Source organism: Lampetra planeri, chromosome 61 (assembly GCF_965212315.1).
Source record: "Lampetra planeri chromosome 61, kcLamPlan1.2.h2, whole genome shotgun sequence".
In the NCBI taxonomy this organism is placed as follows: domain Eukaryota; kingdom Metazoa; phylum Chordata; class Hyperoartia; order Petromyzontiformes; family Petromyzontidae; genus Lampetra; species Lampetra planeri.
In genome coordinates, this window is record NC_136167.1 from 1,841,428 (window position 1) to 1,856,478 (window position 15,051).

Sequence of the window (15,051 nt, forward strand, 5' to 3'; positions counted from 1 at the left end):
AAATATGGAACTTTTCGCGCGTGCAACTTATCCTTTCGCAGCAGCAACAACAACAACAGCAAAAAGCTTCAAGTACACATTTTTTTAAGTACCACATTCAAGTACATTTCTCCAACGTGATCAATTCTCGCCCCCTCTGCCTGTGTCAACTGTAACGTGTCACCCATGATCCCCCCCCCCCCCTCTGTTCAGCATCACTCTCCGCATGTGTCTTGAACTTCTTTCGCACCGCACGTAGCCAACCAACCGTGCTAATCAGGGGGGGGGGGTGGGGGGGTCCGTGACCCCCTGTGAAACGGTTCCCTATCAAGATCCGCATCTCCCCCCCCACCACCACCCCCCACTGAACAGAGCTCACCCTCCGTCTGCATCATCTTCTAACCCCGCCTGCAATTAATGCGACGACGCATGGCCGTCGTCGGGGTTGAATTCGATGACGATGGCAGTAATTTCCACGCAGCAAAGCCGCGTCGTTGCGTCCATGCCCCAGGGGGGGGAGCGCAACACCGCAACGCTGACCGCAGTGACCGAGGCGGCTATATAAGCGACGGCGTAGGCACAGGGCAGTCAGGCAGGGGCAGGGCAAGCGGAGGAGTCAGGATACGAAGTTGGAAAGGAACGCTTCGAGGTGCGAGCCAGAGCCAGAGCCATGTCTCCTCGTGGCGAGGTGCCCGTGGTACCGTCTCTGCTGTCCATGGTGGCGGTGTTCATGGCGGTTGCGGCGATGGTAGCGACGGCTGATATGTTCCGACCGGGCATCGTACAGGTGAGCGAGCGGACGCACTTTTCTCACCACCGAAGTTGTGTGTTAATATCTATCTATCGAGCTATCTATCGATAATGATGAAAAATAAGTAGAGATTTTACCCTTTCTCGCATTAAAGGAGGAGGTGCTAAGATGGTAGAACAAACTAATAGATGCATGTTCAAGAGCGTCGAGGCTGCAGTTAGCACACGTATTTTGTGGCAAAATATGCACGCAAACATGCTCGATTATATGTATTGTATTTGAAAGTGATTGGCCTACAACAAAGATATAAATCGGGCTATCCCTCTATTGTGAATTATGTATCGTAAAAGTATCGCTTGTCCATTAAATACGTGCTTTAGAAAGGGTTTCTGCATTCTCTCGTGTGATTTTGCATGACATCTTGGAGCCAAGGTGTTTTCCGTAAGAACGCTCCTCCAGTTCTGCGTTGGGCGTCGATGTGGAAATTGCCTTCAACGCACCGAACGAATGGCAAATGCAGTAACTTGATGACTTGCAATGGGTGTCTATTTGGCGTTTGAACACCTTAACAACTCTCGTCTTACGTACCAGAAAGGGTAAAACCTCTACTAATGTTTTCGTCGTTGTGATACTGGTCAAAACGTTCCACCACCACCATCATCATCACGATCCATAGGCAAGATAGTCCCGTAGGTGTCCACTGCACCTTTCGTAATTTTCTTCCACTTTCCTCTCTCTGCCTTGTGCCACGATGCTCAAGTAGTGTGCCACATTTTTCTGGAACCGATCTCTGATTGCCGTCGTCGTCATCAAGCCATTCTCTGTGAGGTATTCATCTCTTTCCGGTTCCTTCCATTCTTCTGAACAACAACGCACTTTTAATTTCCCCGCTGTTGTCCATCCTACGTTTCTGTCCAAATAGTGCCAGTTTCCTTCTCATCACTGCCTGCATCATTATCACCATCGGGTTTGTTTTCTTCAAAAAAAATATTTTTATGTCCATCTCATAGATATATCTATATATATAGCGTTTTTAATATAGAAACGAATGCAGTTGTGGCTGCGTTCGTCATCATCACCATCACGATGCGCATGTCCCTCCGGGCGTAGAAGTCGCCACGTGCGCCACCAGGCGATCCTTATCCTTCGCTAGCCGCCACAGCTGAATGCAATCTAAGGCCGCGGTGCTGATAAGTGCAAGATTATCCTAGTAGTACAAGCAGCTACATATGTAGTAGCTACGCGCTAAATGCTTTCGAGCTTTAAATTCCGGTTCAGCGATTCTGCACTTGCTCTATTACTATAGTACTATACCGCCTTCAACTTTTACGAACGACTGGGTGTTTAAGGTTAGCGATTCATCGTATTATCTGGCTTGTATAGCAAATGAAAAAATACAATTACTTTTTACTATGCAAGGTAAAAATGTATGTGTTTTAATATTTACGTCTTTTAAAAAATGTAGGGCCCCTTTATAACAATATGCTACAGGCCGCGGCACTCGATTTTATTTTCGTCAACGGTGACCAGCAGGTGGGATACAAATGAGCGGGCGTGACGATGTCGGCGATGACTCTAATGCCCTTGCGGGATTATTTGGTGATCCCTTTTGGTTGTAATTATTGGAGGGTCTGCCTTGTGCTCACTCGCAACTTGGGGCTATGAGTGTGATGGGCCGAACATGATCTAGTCCGTATGAAGGCGCCGACTCACTGACGATACTAGAACCAGTCATAACAGCAACCATACATGATAATTGGCAATATATGTAATATATGTACGGACTGAATATTGGAATGACCAAATTAAATCCACAGGCTGAGAATTGACAAATCTCACCGGCTGTCGTCAAACTCGATTTAAGACGACTAAAATAAAATAAAACATGAAACGCTTATTAATTGTTAATATATTCTCCACAATGACGATGGTGATTTGGAGTCACTTCTGAACTAATACTATAAAACCATTCCTAATTTTACCAGGTAAGGCCCACTGAGCTATGTAGCTCTTTTTCAGAAGCGACCTGACCTTCATAAATGATAGCCTCAACGAAGTGGTTTATCAAGAATATGTTTTTTTAATTTAATTTATTTTCTTTTTTTCGTTACTTTACCGAAAGAACCAAAGAGTAATTCCTGCAGTCACGAAAGCTTCAAATCAAATCTTAACACCTGTTTTGTTGCCAGATAAAAGGGGAACCATAATCTCATATGGAAATGTATAGCAGCAGCCAACTGCTCTAAACGCATGTCGATTATAAATGTGGAGGGGAATCCCCGGAAGACCCGGAGAAAAATCCACGCGACCAAGGGGAAAGAGAGAGAGACATGCAAACTCCAAATATAAAGGCGTACGATTCTGGATTGAACCCATGACCTCCTGTATACCAGGAGAGGTAGTTAACATCTCTGTAGCGCTGCACTGATGCTTTCTCCCCAGGCTGTCCGGTTGCATCTCGCATGATGATACAAATGAACAGAGGTGGGACAAAGTCATTGTTATGCAAGTCCAAGTCGAGTCGCAAGTCATCAAATTCATGACTCGAGTCTGACTCGAGTCCAAGTCACATGACTCGAGTCCACACCTCATAGGTGGGACAAAGTCATTGTTATGCAAGTCCAAGTCGAGTCGCAAGTCATCAAATTCATGACTCGAGTCTGACTCGAGTCCAAGTCACATGACTCGAGTCCACACCTCTGCAAATGAACGTTCGGCTTCAAGTTCGACCGATCTTTGTTTAATAACTGCGCCTCTCCCAATAAATTGGCCTCAAAGCGCCGCAGAGGAAACATCATAATATCGGCAATAAAAGTGTACGAAAGAAATAGATTTAAACACAACTATGATGAACATATGGCGATTAAATTTTGTAGGTGTAATAAAAGACTCCGTCAGACACTGCTGGTCTCCGCTTGTCTTTTATTCAGGTTCTTCTCCGCACCCCACTGGTCTCCTCCACGGACCAGCGTCGTCTCGCGCGTGCCCCGCGCACGCTCCCTCTCGCGTGCCACACACGCTCCTCCGTTAGCTCCTCTACTCCCGCACTCTGCTGGCCGACGGCGTGCTGAGGTCCTTCGGCCACGTGGCCGATGGCGCGGATCTCTCTCTCACCACCCAACGTGGCTCAGACTCTTAACTTCCCCGACTGCCCCGATCTCTTCCGGGCTCCCACTTATATCCATTCCCCCCACGTGACCCTGACTTCTCCCCTTCCGGATCGTCAGATCCGGCCTTCCCATACTACCCCGCTGGCTCCGCCCCCATTCACCTCGCCTCCCATTGGAGCCGAGGTGAACGGTGGCCCCTCCCACACGCCCCCAGACCAGGCTCCGCTCCCCAATACCCCGGGCCGTGTGATTGGACCAGAGCCCAGCAACAACCACATTTACGCTCGCATTACATAGGAACATTTCAAAAAGATAGGTTTAAAAAAACAAGTGTATAATCTTACTATACATAGATAAACTTGAAATACAAAATATGAAATAAGAGTCATCGGGGGAATACCCGCGGAACCAACGAGGGTGGGTGTCACTCCACGTGGGCTGGGACTTCTCTGGGTTCTGCGATTTCATCTCAAGGATTTTATCTCATCTCGATTCATATCGCATACTCACCTCGCCCCATCGCCTTCCCTCCACGACCATGTTAGATTCCAATAATAATGATAATAAATTAATCAATCAAAATGTTGTTGTTGTTGGAAGCGTACCATGCTTCGGAAAAATAAAGAAAATGTATTTCTTTAAAATAAAATAAAGATAATTCCTTTCGAATCAGGGGAATGACACCAAACTGAACACAAGAAGCAGTGCTAAAGAAAAGAGTTTTCAATTTAGCATAGTAGTTCAGTGTATAGTAGTGTATAGTGTAGTGTATCGCATAGTCTGTGTAGTGTAGTGTATAGTGCAGTATGTATGTTGAACTTCTTTCGCACCGCACGGAGCCAACCATGCTAATCGAAGGTGCGGGGGGAAGGACTAAAAAACCAAACACAAAAAGCAGTTCTAAAGAAATGAAAATGATGATGATGGCTCTTGTGATTTGTACGTTTTGTTTAACCTCAAGCTATTTATTTTCTTGATTCCAGCAAAACGACGACGAACACATCATCTCTCGACGCAGCCAGGGTAAGAATCCCTGCACGATTCATGATGGCCCTTAGCACACAAGTCAGGGTCAACATTGGGGGGGGGGGGTGGGGGTCACTATTTGCCCACGCACTGACCGATCGACAGCGAACACGATATGGATCACCGGGGGAAATGCAGGGCAAGATTTGGGTGTCATCGCTTCTGGGACACCACAGCGGAAAACCTGGAAATTGAACAAAACCAAACCTGGAGGTCCAGGACCGGTTCTGAAATTCACCACCGTTATTGGCCATGAAAGGGACTCAAACACGGCTCGCCTGGTTCTTAGCACCGCGCGTATTACGGTAAATGTTCGACCTATAACGAACTGCATCATATTCGCTCACTCTCGAAGCGAGGGTGTGAGTCGGAGACGCGAGGAGGAACCACAGACGAGAAGCCGCCAGGCGGTAACCCAGTGCCAAGCATTGCCGAAGCCCTCTGTGGTCCCATAATATATGAAGATGTTTTCAGTCAATTAATGGGTATTTATACACCATGCCTAGCCGCCTTTGTCTCCCCAGTGGCAATGTTTTTAAGCACCGCATCAGGTACTCATTTGAGGTTGAGTTGACCTAGGGGAGTCCCAGGATCGGTTCAGATAATCGCCGCTGGTGTTGGCCGTGAGCGGGAATCGAACTCGGGTGGCCAGGTTCGTAGCACAGCGCGCTGACCTCTACACTGCCGCTATGCTACCTGCGCGTCTCAGTCTTTGTTCGGCCTGCGTCACGCATCTCACGTGTTGTCGTGGACTGTGCTTTACCCCAATGTTATATATCATTATTATAACGCGATTTTTCCACAATGTGGTGTTCTTCAGGAACACAACGACCGCATTATAGGAGAGCAGACTGTAGAACCTATCGTACAACTTTCAACCATTAATCTTTGCTACTTTTGACAGCACGTTCTACGCTATCCCCCCCCCCTTCGATAGAGCCAAGTGCGATTGTTTATTAAAGGGCCTTACACGTGTCTCGGGAAGAGATGCCGGGTTGGCCACTGCCCTGACCCTTGCTGCCCCCACTGTGGCACTCACAGACTGCAGCAACAAGCAGACGGCCGACGTCTACCTCCTGGTGGACGGCTCTAGCAGCGTGGGGGCTGGCAACTTTCAGCTGGTGCTCAAGTTCCTCGCCAAGCTGGTGGACAAGCTGGACATCGGCAAGGACAAGGTCCGCGTGGGCATGGTGCAGTACAGCGGCAACATGAGGAGCCCCAAGATCAAGACGGAGTTCGACCTGGGGCAGTACGCGGACAAGGGGAAACTCAAGGCCGCCATCGAGGGCACCAAATACATGCGCGGATTCACGTTCACCGGAGCGGCGCTGCAGCACACTCTGCAGCTCTTCAAGAGCCAGGGACGCCCCGGCGTCGGCAAGGTGAGAACGCAGAGGACAGGGTGTGAAGGGATCCAAGACAAAAGCTCGCAAATCCACATTCACAAATGAATACAAGCGTAGACCCGTGACGTCACAAAGCGACAATGCCACACGTGCCATTCGTTGCTCTCTGGTGTGCTTTTAGTGTAGTAAAGAACGTCGCTTAGAAACAGGTCCGACGTTTTTTCTGCACGTGCTGGGAGCTTTCTCAGGATGATGATCAGACGATATGATGACGATGACAATAATTAAGACCGGTATGGGATAATAATAATAATAACGATTGATTATGCCAATACTGCCGTATCTCCTTCCCAATGATTGATGTAATGATGATGCTGTGTTAGATGATGATAATGTTGTTGTCAATGGTGATATATGATGATGACACTAATTACGATCGGTATGAGATAATGATAACGATTGATTATGCCGATGCTGCCATATCTCCCCCCCCCCCGGCTCAGATCTTGGTGCTGGTGACAGACGGCGAGGCCAACGACAAGGTGAAGAACCCCTCAGACGAGGTGAAGTCGAGCGGCATCGTCCTCTTCTCCGTGGGCGTGGGCAAGGCGGACCGCAAAGAGCTGGCCATCATGGCGTCTCCGCCCGTCGACAAGCACATGTTCCACGCCACCGACTTCACAGGCCTCGACTCCATCATCACGGCGCTCACCTCCACCGTCTGCACCGTCGCGCAGGAAGCCAAGGTGGCGGTGCCGGTGACTGCGGCGACCCAGGCCGTCGCCTTGCCGAGTAAAGGTGTGGGTGGTCTGTGTGGCGCCGTCTCGCATTGAAAACGCATTTTCTCAAGTCAGTTTATTCTAAATAGATTCGAAGCTTTCGTGACTGCAGGAATTACTCTTTGGTTCATTCGGTAAAGTGACGTAGAAATACATTTTTAATAATAGAATACGACGTTTCGATTGCAACACAAGCAACCATCATCAGGTACAAATGAAAGAGAAAACAAACATAGTAAACTTGGAAATATAATGAATACAACACAGAGAGTCGGCCAATACAACAGTCAACACTCCACCTGGTTGATGACGTTCTTCCAAAAATTGCTACATTTGAGAGAGAGACAGAACATAGACACGGAGATCCACAGACAGACACACAAGCAGAGAGAGAGACTCACACAGAGCAGGGGCGGTTTATTCATTAGGGCGATTGGGGGATGCACCACCAATGTCATTCAACCACAGAGTCACGCTAGACGTCACTGTGCCTCTGGATATAGTCCAATCAGCGTCATGCTACGTTCTGTGGAGTACCGCCTCTTTTTGGGCGATTTCCCTCCAGCTGAGAATTTCCCCGAGTGGTCCCATAGACTTACATTCAAAGATGTTTTTTTTCGAACGGGGGCGCTGAAATGCATTCTCTATGGCATCCGGGAGGGCTCGCCCTAACGTGCTTACGTCATCATACGTGCTTACGTCATCATACGTAAGCACGTTTCATCCAACAATATAATTTGTCGCCACCTAGTGGAATCTTTAATAAAAGAAACTTGAGTGGTTTGTTTTATAGTGAGTATAGAAACAAACAAGATGTATTGTAAGAGTCACTTTATTTTTTATTAATATTAAAGAAGTGAAGTTGCCTTTACATGCTTAAGCTGTTAATTTATCCATTGCCTGGGTGGACCTTATCCTTATCAATCATCCAGACATTTGCCCCCCCTGAGAGATTTTGCAGGAGCCACCACTGACACAGAGGCATACAGAAAATACCCTGGAAGGTCCTTTGTTTTTGTGGGAAGTATGGTAAGATCTCACATATTAGTGGCATGCTCCAGGTTCATCAGACGAGCCTCCAACTCATTTTGAGAGTGAGCAGCGATTATTGGATCAACATATATAACTAGATTGACCAATACAGAACCACCACCTCACCGCACCTAGGCATACATCATTATCCCATTATATCTGTACTACACGGAAATTCATCCAATACAGCCATGGGTAGCCTCTCGAACGACATGTTCAGAGAAGATGTTAAATCGTGTTTGGGTAAGAGGACATCGCAAGGTGAACAGGGAACGGCTCAAACTCCCAGCCAGGGGCCTGCCTACCATAATGAAAGTCCTTAACGATTGTGAGCAGAGGGTGTCAGCGACCCCAGAGAGCACTGGACTATTGATGGTATCGTAGGCCTTGACCAGGTCAATGAAGCAAGATGTAGGTAGGTCCTGTTTAGATTCCCCTACGCCTATGCTCTAGCAGATAAACAGCGAATATGGCCTCTGCGCAGGACCTCCCTGGTCTGGAGCCACACCGGGGCCCCTCCACAATGTTCTGCCCTCGACGAATGTAACGTTTGCCCCCCCCGCCTCTCCAACTCTCACCCCCCTCTAATCAATGGAACTTTGATTAGAGGGGGTTGAACTACTTTGGGTAAGTAAGAATAAGTGGTCGTACGGCAGCCTTAGCATAGCGTCGCACACAAGGCATTGGGATGCTGCTGGATGCTTTTAGATGCTACCTGCGCGTCTCAGTCTTTGTTCGGCCTACGTAACGCATCTCACGTGTTGTCGTGGACTGTGCTTTACCCCTATGTTATATATCATTTATTATAACGCGATTTTTCCACAATGTGGTGTTCTTCAGCAACACAACGACCGCATTATAGGAGAGCAGATTGTAAAACTTTCAACCATTAATCTTTGCTACTTTTGACAGCACGTTCTACGCTATCCGCCCCCCCCCCCCACCTTCGATAGAGCCACGTGCGATTGTTTATTGAAGGGCCTCATACGTGTCTCGGGAAGAGATGCCGGGTTAGCCACCGCCCTGACCCTTGCTGCCCCCACTGTGGCACTCACAGAGTGCAGCGACAAGCAGACGGCCGACGTCTACCTCCTGGTGGACGGCTCTAGCAGCGTGGGAGCTGGCAACTTTCAGCTGGTGCTCAAGTTCCTCGCCAAGCTGGTGGACAAGCTGGACATCGGCAAGGACAAGGTCCGCGTGGGCATGGTGCAGTACAGCGGCAACATGAGGAGCCCCAAGATCAAGACGGAGTTCGATATGGGGCAGTACGCGGACAAGGGGAAGCTCAAGGCCGCCATCGAGGGCACCAAATACATGCGCGGATTCACATTCACCGGAGCGGCGCTGCAGCACACTCTGCAGCTCTTCAAGAGCCAGGGACGCCCCGGCGTCGGCAAGGTGAGAACGCAGAGGACAGGGTGTGAAGGGATCCAAGACAAAAGCTCGCAAATCCACATTCACAAATGAATACAAGCGTAGACCCGTGACGTCACAAAGCGACAATGCCACACGTGCCATTCGTTGCTCTCTGGTGTGCTTTTAGTGTAGTAAAGAACGTCGCTTAGAAACAGGTCCGACGTTTTTTCTGCACGTGCTGGGAGCTTTCTCAGGATGATGATCAGACAATAAGATGACGATGACAATAATTAAGACCGGTATGGGATAATAATAATAACGATTGATTATGCAAATACTGCCGTATCTCCTTCCCAAGGATTGATGTAATGATGATGCTGTGTTAGATGATGATAATGTTGTTGTCAATGGTGATATATGATGATGACGATGACAATAATTGCGATCGGTATGAGATAATGATAACGATTGATTATGCCGATGCTGCCGTATCTCCCCCCCCCCCCCGGCTCAGATCTTGGTGCTGGTGACAGACGGCGAGGCCAACGACAAGGTGAAGAACCCCTCAGACGAGGTGAAGTCGAGCGGCATCGTCCTCTTCTCCGTGGGCGTGGGCAAGGCGGACCGCAAAGAGCTGGCCATCATGGCGTCTCCGCCCGTCGACAAGCACATGTTCCACGCCACCGACTTCACAGGCCTCGACTCCATCATCACGGCGCTCACCTCCACCGTCTGCACCGTCGCGCAGGAGGCCAAGGTTGCGGTGCCGGTGACTGCGGCGACCCAGGCCGTCGCCTTGCCGAGTAAAGGTGCGGGTGGTCTGTGCGGCGCCGTCTCGCATTGAAAACGCATTTTCTCAAGTCAGTTTATTCTAAATAGATTCGAATCTTTCGTGACTGCAGGAATTACTCTTTGGTTCTTTCGGTAAAGTGACGTAGAAATACATTTTTAATAGTAGAATACGACGTTTCGATTGCAACACAAGCAACCATCATCAGGTACAAATGAAAGAGAAAACAAACATAGTAAACTTGGAAATATAATGAATACAACACAGAGAGTCGGCCAATACAACAGTCAACACTCCACCTGGTTGATGACGTTCTTCCAAAAATTGCTACATTTGAGAGAAAGACGGAACATAGACACGGAGATCCACAGACAGACACACAAGCAGAGAGAGAGACTCACACAGAGCAGGGGCGGTTTCTTCATTAGGGCGATTGGGCGACGCACCACCAATGTCATTCAACCACAGAGTCACGCTAGACGTCACTGTGCCTCTGGATATAGTCCAATCAGCGTCATGCTACGTTCTGTGGAGTACCGCCTCTTTTTGGGCGATTTCCCTCCAGCTGAGAATCGCCCCGAGTGGTCTCATAGACTTACATTCAAAGATGTTTTTTTTCGAACGGGGGCGCTGCAATGCATTTTCTATGGCTTCTGGGAGGGCTCGCCCTAACGTGCTTACGTCATCATACGTGCTTACGTCATCATACGTAAGCACGTTTCATCCAACAATATAATTTGTCGCCACCTAGTGGAATCTTTAATAAAAGAAACTCGAGTGGTTTGTTTTAATAGTGAGTATAGAAACAAACAAGATGTATTGTAAGAGTCACTTTATTTTTCATTAATATTAAAGAAGTGAAGTTGCCTTTACATGCTTAAGCTGTTAATTTATCCATTGCATGGGTGGACCTTATCCTTATCAATCATCCAGACATTTGCCCCCCCTGAGATATTTTGCAGGAGCCACCACTGACACAGAGGCATACAGAAAATACCCTGGAAGGTCCTTTGTTTTTGTGGGAAGTATGGTAAGACCTCACATATTAGTGGCATGCTCCAGGTTCATCAGACGAGCCTCCAACTCATTTTGAGAGTGAGCAGCGATTATTGGATCAACATATATAACTAGATTGACCAATACAGAACCACCACCTCACCGCACCTAGGCATACATCATTATCCCATTATATCTGTACTACACGGAAATTCATCCAATACAGCCATGGGTAGCCTCTCGAACGACATGGTCAGAGAAGATGTTAAATCGTGTTTGGGTAAGAGGACATCGCAAGGTGAACAGGGAACGGCTCAAACTCCCAGCCAGGGGCCTGTCTACCATAATGAAAGTCCTTAACGATTGTGAGCAGAGGGTGTCAGCGACGCTAGAGAGCACTGGACTATTGATGGTATCGTAGGCCTTGACCAGGTCAATGAAGCAAGATGTAGGTAGGTCCTGTTTACATTCCCCTACGCCTATGCTCTAGCAGATAAACAGCGAATATGGCATCTGCGCAGGACCTCCCTGGTCTGGAGCCACACCGGGGCTCCTCCACAATGTTCTGCCCTCGACGAATGTAACGTTTGCCCCCCCCCCCCGCCTCTCCAACTCTCACCCCCCTCTAATCAATGGAACTTTGATTAGAGGGGGTGGAACTACTTTGGGTAAGTAAGAATAAGTGGTCGTACGGCTGCCTTAGCATAGCGTCGCACACAAGGCATTGGGATGCTGCTGGATGCTTCTAGATGCTACCTGCGCGTCTCAGTCTTTGTTCGGCCTACGTAACGCATCTCACGTGTTGTCGTGGACTGTGCTTTACCCCTATGTTTTATATCATTTATTATAACGCGATTTTTCCACAATGTGGTGTTCTTCAGCAACACAATGACCGCATTATAGGAGAGCAGACTGTAAAACTTTAAACCATTAATCTTTGCTACTTTTGACAGCACGTTCTACGCTATCCCCCCCCCCACCTTCGATAGAGCCACGTGCGATTGTTTATTGAAGGGCCTCATACGTGTCTCGGGAAGAGATGCCGGGTTAGCCACCGCCCTGACCCTTGCTGCCCCCACTGTGGCACTCACAGAGTGCAGCGACAAGCAGACGGCCGACGTATACCTGCTGGTGGACGGCTCCAGCAGCGTGGGGGCCGGCAACTTTCAGCTGGTGCTCAAGTTCCTCGCCAAGCTGGTGGACAAGCTGGACATCGGCAAGGACAAGGTTCGCGTGGGCATGGTGCAGTACAGCGGCAACATGAGGAGCCCCAAGATCAAGACGGAGTTCGACCTGGGGCAGTACGCGGACAAGGGGAAGCTCAAGGACGCCATCCAGGGCACCAAATACATGCGCGGATTCACGTTCACCGGAGCGGCGCTGCGGCACACTCTGCAGCTCTTCAAGAGCCAGGGACGCCCCGGCGTCGGCAAGGTGAGCCTCGCGATGGGAGTGTCACCGGAGGCAAGCAGGGAAAGATTTGATCATTATAATGGGACTCCCTCCACCCCTCATACACAATTGGGAAGAAGCACTGGAATACGATTTACCACCTTTTTTTGTCGCACCTCCGGTTAGCCCGGTTGGCTACGTATGGTGCGAAAAAAGCTCGACACACACACGCACACGAACGCATTTCTCAGTCAGGAAGAGGTCTGTGAGCGAAACCGTGCTCGTGTCCTGTGTGACCGGGACCAACATTCTAGGTACAAATAAATTCCCGCCACCCGAACGCCGATGCCAATTCCTGAACTACTTCGGGTCAAAGCCGGCAGAGACAGATGGCAACTCTAATTCTGAAGATGCTTGACTCGTGCATGGCGCTCTGGGATAAGCTGTATCCTTGTATTGCCTTGGGGCCGTCCATAAATGACGTCACGCACCTGGGGGGGTGGGGGGGTCAGACATTTGTGACGATGTGTGACGGGGGGGGGGGTTGAGAAATGTGACGTCACATCAAAATGCGCAACTTTAAATAAATATAGACAACACGTTCTGCTTAATAAAATAGACTTTTAAATAAATGTTTTCTCCTACAACATCAGAGTGCAGCGCCACATTAAATGCGCACTACAATGACAATAGTGTAAAGCGATTTGAAGCATGTTTTATTTTTTTGGAGGGGGGAGGGGCAGAGCTTTCTGACGTCATATTTGAGGGGGGGTCTGACTTTTTGTGACGTCGTGTGACGAAGCGGGGGGGGGGTTAAAAATCGTCCAAAATCGCGTGACGTCATTTTTGGACGGCCCTCTTGGGACATGCGGGGAGGTGGTGGTGGTGATAATGCTGATGGTGACGATGATGAGAATGGGTTGTCACGGACTGCATTGCTGATATAACAGTGCATTGAGGCTGCTGGGGAGCAGTGTGGCGCTCATGGTTTAGCGAACTGCGTTATGAGCCTCGCTACCAAAGTTCGATTCCCACTCACGACCATGACCGGTGGTGATATTCTGAACCAGTCCAGGGCCGGCCATCCCTCTTGTTGAACTCAGCCTTAAACGAGTCTCTGGTGCGATTGATTATGCCGATACAAGTTTATCTCCCCCCCCCCTCCCATGATGATTGATGTAATGAAGATGCACAGTGTTCGACGATGATGTTGGTGATCATATGATATGATGACGATTATGACAATAATTATTATCAGTATGGGATAATGATGACGATTGGATATGTCTATACTGCCATATCTCCCTTGCCCCCCCCCCAATGATTGATGTAATGATGATGATGTGTTAGATGAGGATAATGTTGTTGTCGATGATCATATATGATGATGTTGATGACAATAATTACGATCGGTATGGGATAATGATAACGATTGATTATGCCAATACTGCCGTATCTCCTTCCCAATGATTGATGTAATGATGATGCTGTGTTAGATGATGATGATAATGTTGTTGTCAATGGTCATATATGATGATGACGATGACAATAATTACGATCGGTATGAGATAATGATGACGATTGATTATGCCGATGCTGCCGTATCTCCCCCCCCCCGCCCGCTCAGATCTTGGTGCTGGTGACAGACGGCGAGGCCAACGACAAGGTGAAGGACCCCTCGGACGAGGTGAAGTCGAGTGGCATCGTCATCTTCTCCGTGGGCGTGGGCAAGGCGGACCGCAAAGAGCTGGCCATCATGGCGTCTACGCCCGTCGACAAGCACATGTTCCACGCCACCGACTTCGCAGGCCTCGACTCCATCATCACGGCGCTCACCTCCACCGTCTGCACCGTCGTGCAGGAGGCCAAGACCCCGGCGCCGACGCCACCGCCCGGTGAGTGATCGCACTGTGCCCGCCGGCTCTCGGCATCGTCGTCGTCATCAACCACCTTCCCTTTCCCCTAAGCCATAACGGGTTTTTAAAAAAATATTTGCTGGTTTATTCCAGGATGTTTCTGTTACGCGTTGTCGCTTTAAGATGTTCTGTGTTCATATTTTGTTTGTTGAGGTCGCACCCGACTTAAGAGCTGCATGGCTCATAGGGCTATACCTAACAAATGAACTTGAACATCTACAATCTGAGTACGACGTCTCGCCAGTAATTACAACTAGCGGAACGTCGTACTTGGCTTTGCTTTCCAACACACAACCGGTGCGTGCTGTACTAGTGACGAATTGGCCACGTTCTATTTACGTGACAACCAGAGCCGGCCCAGCCACTAAGCGACCCTTGCAATTGCAAAGGGCCCCGTGTCCAGCAGAGGGCCCCCTAGAGTCACTGCGAGCAAGTGGGTGAAAAAAATCATACATCAAAGGGGCCTCCAACCAAATTTTGCTTAGGGCCCCTAAAGGTCTAGGGCCGGTTCTGGTGACAACCCTTACTAGTTGGCTGTGTCGGGTGGTGGCGGGTTGAAACGACACATTTATATATTT

General features: G+C 48.9%; 1 protein-coding gene across 1 annotated transcript in view; it reads left to right on the top strand.

Moving 5' to 3' along the window:
* Nucleotides 1–649: 649 nt before the first annotated feature.
* The window catches only part of LOC144736546 (collagen alpha-3(VI) chain-like), a 41,041-nt gene continuing 26,639 nt past the window's right edge, over nucleotides 650–15,051 (top strand). Inside the window, exons 1-8 of the mRNA XM_078619096.1 lie at nucleotides 650–766; nucleotides 4,824–4,863; nucleotides 5,908–6,248; nucleotides 6,716–7,010; nucleotides 9,081–9,421; nucleotides 9,894–10,188; nucleotides 12,259–12,599; nucleotides 14,185–14,452. Of these exons, the coding sequence (XP_078475222.1) occupies nucleotides 650–766; nucleotides 4,824–4,863; nucleotides 5,908–6,248; nucleotides 6,716–7,010; nucleotides 9,081–9,421; nucleotides 9,894–10,188; nucleotides 12,259–12,599; nucleotides 14,185–14,452 (2,038 nt within the window). The remainder of the gene's footprint in view (nucleotides 767–4,823; nucleotides 4,864–5,907; nucleotides 6,249–6,715; nucleotides 7,011–9,080; nucleotides 9,422–9,893; nucleotides 10,189–12,258; nucleotides 12,600–14,184; nucleotides 14,453–15,051) is intronic.